Source organism: Protomyctophum bolini (genome assembly GCF_963924005.1).
Source record: "Protomyctophum bolini genome assembly, chromosome: 23".
NCBI lineage: Eukaryota > Metazoa > Chordata > Actinopteri > Myctophiformes > Myctophidae > Protomyctophum > Protomyctophum bolini.
The window spans coordinates 5877107-5885868 of record NC_137884.1 but is presented as its reverse complement, the minus strand read 5'-3'; the positions used below and the strand labels follow the sequence as shown (position 1 = coordinate 5885868).

Here is an 8762-nt window from a genome sequence, read left to right as displayed (position 1 = left end):
CGTTTCTTTAACTACCGGTACTTTGTTTTACACTTGACTGTGTTTACAGTACAGACTTGCTTTTTAAACAAACATGTAGTGTACTCAGTGTACTGTCTGTACTGTACTAAAAATGAAAACATTTTGATCGAGTTATGTGGCGTTTTAAGTTGAAAGACCTCTGTGACGTCACGTCCCTTTTCTTCATTACATGCGCATGCTCCGCCCTCCAACTTCCTCTTTAACTGTGGCAGCGAACGAGAGACACCATGAAGGCGTCTGGGAACGTACGTAAAATACATTTATTTACCATTTTAAACCGTTCCAATGCAATATATCCGAACCAATTCAACGATTTAACATGATGTTGGGTTGATATGTGTGTTAGTATGGCGTATGAGAGTACACCGTACCGTGGAATTACTTGAAGAGTTGAGCCGATGCGTTAGCGGCTAGCTAGCTTACAACATGGCGTCCGTCTGTGTCGTGCGGTGGAGAGCCATGTGGACCACACGGCGTCCCTACATGTAAAGACAGACACACTCTCTTACAATGTGACACACTGTCAATAATAAAAGTAATGCAAATGGCAGTCTAAAAGTATGTCAATGCAAAGATGACTGGCATTTGGCTTCTAAATGGTACATCCCTTATCCGTAAGCCATTGGCTGCCTCATCACTACCATTTTTGTACTGGCTAACGGTGCTAAGCCCGTCTATAAAATAGCTCCTGATATTACATACTTTGCCATTTGCGCCATGTATGGGATGGATTTTAGTGGAGGGATTAATCTCGACATTATATTTGGAGGGTTCTGTGTACTCTACCAATTTTCTGCCACTCGTCAGCGTTTGTCATCTAGTAGCGTGTCCATTTGTGGAAGAACCTATTTAGTAATAAAACAAAATCCCTGTTTACACGGGGCCATGTGTCGGCTTCCTTCAATTAGCAAATTGACAGGCGTTTATCTGCACACGTGCAGATAATTCTAAGATAGATGATCTCAGATTTATTCTGCAAATTTAGCATTGGTAAAGACAAGTTTGTCTTTACCAATGCTAAATTTACACAGGATTTCATAGTACAATCATAAAATGCATGTAGTCTAAATCTTAAAATAATATCAACTCAAATTCATAACATTCTAATGTCTGTTTTACTGTGAGTTACTTGTTAATAGTTTTTTTGTGTGTGCATTACTATATAAAGATGACTTGACTAGTTACACGTATCGGTATATTTAGGTTGCATGATGCACCCAAAACCCAAAGATTATGCCAAAATAAATGGCCTGATCTTGCCTGGTGTGCTGAGATGAAACTATGAACCTTGTCGCCTTTCTCTGATGCTCCAGTGCCATTGAAAGTGAATTCAAGGTCCAACATGTTGACGCCTCCTTGCATATTATTGGGTCGACGCAATCACCAATGAGTCCACAACGATGTGATTTTTAACATGACCTCCTGTTTGTGCTCATTTGCAGCTTAGGGAATACAAAGTCGTAGGGCGTCTCCTGCCCTCTGCCAAGAACCCTGCTCCTCCTCTGTACCGCATGAGGATCTTTGCCCCAAACCATGTGGTGGCCAAGTCCCGCTTCTGGTACTTTGTCTCCCAACTGAGGAAGATGAAGAAGGCCAACGGCGAGACTGTCTACTGTGGCCTGGTAATTATTCTCAAACACCATCACTCTTATGGTTTGGGTGAATCTGTCCAACTTTTAAATATTGATATTGTATTTCACTCAATTCGTCAATGGCACACGCAACCCAAAGGTCTTTACTATGCTGTGTAATGCTCTTGCCGTGTGTGCGTAAATGAAAACAATGTACCTTGTCGCCTTTCATCAGCTCACGTGCTAATGGAAGTGAATTCTTGGTTCAACATTGTGTAGATGTTTTAGCAGTGATTCACTAATCTTTGGACTGATACTGTATGTGACCCTCATCCATTGTCTCCCATCAGGTGCACGAGAAGACTCCCCTCAAGGTGAAGAACTTTGGCATCTGGCTACGTTATGACTCTCGTAGTGGCACCCACAACATGTACAGAGAGTACAGGGACCTGACCACCTCTGGGGCTGTCACAATGTGCTGTAAGTATTGTGTAGCTAGCTATAGTCTTTCTTGACTACAGTCGGGTAGGGGTAGTCTTTGGTCACTGACTACGCCATGTCCGAAATGCTTCCATTGTGTGGCAAAGATGTACCAGTTGTGAGCAGTGTTAATCTAGCCATGCTGCTTTCTAAAAGCAAAAAGTTACCAATGTTAAATTACTTGCAAGAAGGGTAAAGGACATCTAATGGCAAAACTGCACTGGTTTGTGGGGGATCATGTCTGGGCATGACACAAAGCTGACGTTCACCCTGACTGCCTGTCACAAAAATCACCAACTTTAACTATTCATAAGTTTACAATTTACAATAACATCCAGACGATAGCAGACATTGCGTTAATGCAGTAGACTAGACTGTTTATCATTAATTCTGATGACTGACGATTTTTGCGATCTGGTTATCTACATTTCAACTTTCAGTGAAATTGCTGCTAAACACTTAAAGTCGTCAATGGCACACGCAACCCAAAGGTCATTACTATGCTGTGTAATGCTCTTGCCGTGTGTGCGTAAATGAAATCAATGTACCTTGTCGCCTTTCATCAGCTCACGTGCTAATGAAAGTGAATTCTTGGTTCAACAAGCCAGTACTTTACTTTGATTAGCAAACGGTAATGGCGCAGCCCTACTTTGCTTTACAAGTTCTTCACATATGTAGACTAGTGTTTCTCAAACTTAGGGTCCCTGGATCGTGTAGTAGTCAGTTGGCTGTAGTTTCTCCTTGGTCGCCTTGGGTCATATTGTTCATACTTTTGTCATGTTTCCTTTTAGATCGCGATATGGGTGCCCGCCATCGTGCCCGTGCTCACTCTATCCAGATCATGAAGGTTGCGGTTATTGCTGCCGACAAGTGTCGCAGACCTGCCGTCAAGCAGTTCCACGTAAGTGTACATGTAGTGAGGAATATTGTTGAAGATGTGTTACTGTTAATGTATTAATGTTGCGGCAGCCATTGATGTCAGCTAAGTATAAAGAGCTCAATATATTGTGGTGTGTGTGGTGTCGCACATTGGTGTGTGACACCAACATGCAGTTAGTATAATTGTTTACTGTAACTGATGTACTGAATCGGTGGCATTCTCACTGTTGAACGCGGGTCTCTCACTGGACTGACTCTGTATTGGTCAGGTTCGGTTCAAAATCCCGCCAGATAAAAGCCAGCTTCCTCTTCCAGATTTCTTGTTTTTCCATCTTTAAACCTGGCGGTCATGAAACTGGCAACATACAAATAGTTAATAGACATCTGTGATGATCTTGGCTTCTGCTGTGCCATGGTGGCATTTGATGCAAGCAGTGTTTAAGTTGCTACTGTACTGACCCCTTTCTCCTTGTTGACTTTTCTGCCTGCAGGACTCCAAGATAAAGTTCCCTCTGCCCCACAGGGTCCTTCGTCGCCAGCACAAGCCCCGCTTCACCACCAAGAGACCAAACACCTTCTACTAAAGGAATTTGCATTTTCTGTTTTCATATTGTGCGGCAAAAATAAACATTGTCACTTGTGGAAAAGAAACGTTGTCTTATTTGGGTTTGTCTGAAATGCATAGATGGATAGATATGTTTGTTGTGGAAAAATTGGGAGTTTAAATTTGTACATTTCTCTTGCTAAATAATTCCCACTAAATATGGATACCGTAGATGTGCATTTTCATTACGGTTGGAATGGGTTTGGTTAAGACCACCTTCACCATGGAACTGCACAGACTTCTGACCAGAGTAGCTCATTAAGTGTATAGATTTATTGTCCCTGTGGGAAATCTATTGGACAAAGCAAGTTTGGCCCTGGGGCAATTTTCTTTTCTTATAGAAAGGTAGGATGTCTGAACACTGTTCTTAGTATTTTATTAGGATAATAAGACCTGTATGTATTTTTTTTAAGCACCTGTCAACTTATAATTTTGGATCTATTTATCCCTACGTCATTAACATTTTCAGCTTTTATAAAAGCATCTTTATACTACTTTGCTCTTTAATTTAACAGGGCATTCACTCTATAGGCTATAATGGACATTATAGTATATTCCCTATGGGACAAATGTATACAATTTGCCATGCTAGATATCACTGGTGGGTCACACTTCATCTACAGTAAATGATACATTCACAAATCCCCCAACATTTGTAACCTACTGTTGAGAATCTTTGCACACTTGCAATTTGATCCAGGTGGAGTAATTGATTAAAATACCCATTAAACACGTTGACATGGGTTTATAACCATATTTAATAACCTTTCTTTACTTTTGTCTTGTATTTATAAATCAGCATTAGAGGCAGTCAAGTCATTCTTTTTTTGCAATGTGACTTCTCAAAATCAACCTCGTCACTAGATGTCAGTATTGAGTCATGACAGCTTGAACATCACGCTTCACGTGCAGTACTCTGAATTGTAGTTGTTTGAGGGTTGAACCTCATGATGGCAGCATTATGTAAGGCAAGCTGTTTCTTTTGCTGACAACGTATCTGTCAGGGTCAACATTTTAACAAGTTGACCATGACCAAACATTTTATTTCTGGGTAGATAACACCTGCAGCGTGCAGGCTTTGTAGCACTAAGCAGTATAGAGAGTATGCACGTGACATCAAACCTGGAAGTTATGCAGGAATGCCTATTGAGTGGCTAAAAACGACTTTCTGGCCTTGACAGTCCATGCATCCAAACAGAGAAGTCATATCTGATTGCATTAAACAACATTAAACTCACTTTGCATGTTGCTTTGCCACTCGATGTGCCATTCACTTTAAGCACGTGCATACCCTCTATTGCCAATAAACCTTAATTATTTCTTGAATAACAGGACACTTAGATTAACAGTAGCTTGACAGGAAATGGGGAAATAGCGGAAATTGGAAATTGCGGAAATTAGAAATTGCGGAAATTGCAGAAATTGGAAATTGCGGAAATTGGAAATTGGAAATTGCAAAAAATCGCAATTTTTCCACAACACTCCGCAATTTACTAATGTTTCTCATCCTCCGCAACACTCCGTAATTTGCTAATGTTTCTCATCCTCCGCAACACTCAATTTTTCCGGTAAATACAACACATTGAGCAGGGCACTGCAGGGAGTTGAACCCCGGCTTCATCTCACTACTCAATAAATCCTTTCAGTGATATACAGCTCACAATGTGCAAAGTTGCCACATGCTGTGAGCCTGTAGATCTATTATTTTTGGCAAAATGTTAACGTTTCAAGTGGTGGTGATAAATAGTCTCGTTGATGGGAAATTAACTTGATGCTCTCTGCAAATCAATTAATTTAACTGACATGACATTTATTTGGTAATAATTTAAGTTGTAATATAACCGCCCCCATTTTTGTCCATCTATACGCTAGCTGTATGTGTTTTAAATTAACCGACTAATTGATGAGTGACTGATATAGCCTACAGACAATCGGAAGCAGGCTCATCAAAGTCTCCATTATATTCTGCATACCGGTAGATACAAAAGAAAAACATTGGGTTTGGGATTGCAGCAACACTCACTGGTTGAGTGTGGGGGGGGGGTAGCGGCTGCACACCAAAGTAGGTAAAAACGTATGTCGTTATTACAAAAATGATGATCCACGTGGTGCCCTTGAGCAAAGCATATAGTAACGTAATTCCCATTTCCCAACTGCTTCAGCTAGAAGAATGTACAAATGTAACCCTTTGTGGGTTCATTTGGTTCCATTTATACACTTAGTTTCAAAGTGAAATACGGCGGGCATAGCTATAGGCTAGATGTGAATGTGCATGAAAGCAAGACATATAAATACAGCAAATACACGTTGAATGAATTGGACTCGGGCCATGAGGTTTGTGTTCTACTACACTTATGTCATACTGGTTCAGGACCTCTCATGGTTCAGGCGCTCGTTAAGGCTCTAAGTTGGCCTCATTATTAGGTAGCATGCTGGGTGTGGGAGTGGTACCAGTGAAGTTACAAGCGCTGGTGGTAGTGGTGGTACCGGTACACTGCATACAATCTGAAGTCCTCAGTGTTCATCTAATTGAGAGTGTAAAAATTGAGTCTGAGAATGTACACACAGAACCACAGGGTCCCCTGTGGTTCCATTTGCACACTTTAGACTGTAAGTACAGTATATGTGAAAAATAATAGTGGGTGGCTAGAGACAGAAGCTCACTTAATGTTGGAAAAATATATTTGGCTCTACTTAAAAAAAAAAAATCATAATTAAATACTAAAATCTTTAATGGACTTCAAACATGAAAATGTCCCATAATAGGCTGACCTCACTGAACATGACTTCAACTTAACGCAGCAAGAATGGGTCTCCGAGCGACCATTGTGGCAGCATGAGCAGCCAGGGGTGAGATGGTCAATCAAATTCTAATATACAGCCCACATGTTTATGGACCGGATCGAACGATTACTCCTCGCGCCACTGCAACATTTTCCATTATTTGTGAGCGAGTATTTAAAACGCACTTCTGACAGGAAAAGGGTTATAGCTTCAGAGAGCGATTCCGTACAAAGGAGTTCAGTGTGTATTACGGGGTTTCTTTTTATTAGTGGAATTAAAACATTGTTTGGAATAAATTTAAATGTTCTCGAGTTTTCGGGCTCTCTTACCATGGTTCACAGAAAGTTGTGCTTCCCCGTGGAACTCATTGTGAAGCCGGGAACCGAGAGAGCCGAGAGGTCATTAAATATAATTGGCTATGCTTTCAAATAGTCTAAAATGGTTAAAATAGACCCTCTCTGCACATGAATTGTGGGGATGCTGATGGCTCTCATGCTGAAAGCCGGCCAAAAATGCGTTGGCCTTTAGTGTTTTAGCATGTTTAAAGTATTTGAGGAAGTCAAATACAATCAATTTCATGGTGCATACAACGGTAATCGCCTCCGAGGCTTAAAGAATAAAGATATCACAGTTTCGGGAGGTCACGTTTGTTGTCTGTTGTGTTTCCTGGTGACGGGTTTCAAAACCAAATAAAGAACCACAACTTTGATCTCTTCATGGAAAGCTTAACCTGACTGAGAAGGGAAACTGAATTTGTATCAGACATCAGACTCTAGCACCTAGCGCTGATGCTCCCGGCCAGCAATAAAGCACATGCATGGACACTAGTGTCCCTATTCTGACTGGGGCAAACATACAGCAAAACTAACAGATCTACAAGCTGACAAAGCAACATGCACCGGTGTAGAAAAATGGAGGGGACCAATGACCCAGGTGAACTCAGTATAAGGTATACAGGTATATAAAGAAAGTTACTACTCACGCTAATATACAGGTTAATTAAGGGTCTATACTAGGCCTCCTCCTGTTTTCGCGTTACACAAAATATGTTGATATGCTGAAAATAGGCAATCTACAAGCTCACAAAGCGTTGTGTTGCGACGCCTGCATCCTGAGGTTGTCGGCAAGAACTGCCAGCAGAGGTCAACAACGGAGTGGCGGTGACCGACCGACCGAGCATCCACTAACAACTCCAGGGGCTAAGGGCAGCCACTGCTTCCTGCCGCCAAGGATGACTGGTGGTGCGCCATGTCAATTAACGGCTTGTACGGCCAACCTCCTTTACCACCACTTGTCTTCGCCAGCACTATGCCATACAGAGGAGGTCGTCAAGCTATCCTGTTATAGTACAATGGAGAGTGCTCACCAGGCGTCCTATACCTGGTCTTCAAACAACCAAAATTCTCACATGTCTCCCCCCTTCTCCGCTCCCTCCATTGGCTCCCGGTTACTGTCTGAAGACTGATGTTGGCCTACAAAGCAACCAAAGGTATGGCACCCCCATATCTTCAAAGTCTGATCCAAGCCTACAAAATTGTAAATTGTTGTCCAAGTCCACATGGTTGGTGGCTCAATATAAACAGTGAGACAGACAGCTGCTCATATCATATGGCACTGACCTCCAGCCAGAGGAACCTGATGAGCTGTGCTGCTCTCCCAGCCACTTTGGAGTAACGTTTTGGACTTTTGGGCCACCCACGCTCTCCAGGATGCATTTGCCACATAGTCCTGCTGGTCGAACTGCAGACTGTGACTGCTGAACAAGAAAGGTCCTACCCACAATCCCTGTGCCATGAACCAGGCCTGTGAGTACTGCTACTGCCCCGGTTCTCGGGGGTATGGGTGTAAGCTAGCGCTCGACCCATCCGAGAAAGAAGAGAATCGGGTGAAGTTGGAGAGACGGCCGGTCAACGCTTATTTTCCTCGTCGAAGTCGACTACTCTCTCTTTCTAGGGGAAACCGGGTGGCTGTAAATCAAGGTGAAAGTTCTACTTATGCACCCACTGAGGTGTGGGGGGCGGGGGAGGGGGGGGGGGTTAGAGACCATAACTTCTCATACTGCAACTTCATATCCAATCAATCAGGTTATGTGAGGTTATGGTGTCAGCAGGTTATGGCTGAACTGTTGATAGCTGAGCTAGCATTTGCTCGCTTCCCTTTTCTCCAGACCAAACAAAGTATTTTTGTGGTGTGTGTGTGTGTGTGTGTGTGTGTGTGTGTGTGTGTGTGTGTGTGTGTGTGTGTGTGTGAGAGAAACATACTCTATTTTTCGGTATTTAAGGAAACAGAGGGGAAATCCTGTCCCTACGCTTGGAGTGGCCACACAGCCCTTAGTATTATTATTCAGATTGCTGATTACGGAGCCACAGTGGTGCGCTCCAGTTGCCCTGCAGGGAGATATACTATTCCAGGAAATCTTTGGA

The 8762-nt window shown here is 42.5% G+C and overlaps 1 protein-coding gene across 1 annotated transcript; it reads left to right on the top strand.

Moving 5' to 3' along the window:
- The first annotated feature begins 197 nt into the window (after nucleotides 1–197).
- rpl18a (ribosomal protein L18a) lies at nucleotides 198–3602 on the top strand. The gene is made up of 5 exons (XM_080757193.1): nucleotides 198–266; nucleotides 1464–1643; nucleotides 1943–2072; nucleotides 2864–2973; nucleotides 3443–3602. Exons 1-5 carry the CDS (start codon nucleotides 249–251, stop codon nucleotides 3533–3535), a joined length of 531 nt encoding a protein of 176 aa, XP_080613319.1. The 5' UTR covers nucleotides 198–248; the 3' UTR covers nucleotides 3536–3602.
- Nucleotides 3603–8762: the final 5160 nt, after the last annotated feature.

Coding starts and splice junctions, on each gene's coding strand:
- rpl18a (XM_080757193.1), top strand. Junction 1,644..1,942: donor AGACTGTCTACTGTGGCCTG/GTAATTATTCTC, acceptor GTCTCCCATCAG/GTGCACGAGAAGACTCCCCT. Junction 2,073..2,863: donor TGGGGCTGTCACAATGTGCT/GTAAGTATTGTG, acceptor GTTTCCTTTTAG/ATCGCGATATGGGTGCCCGC.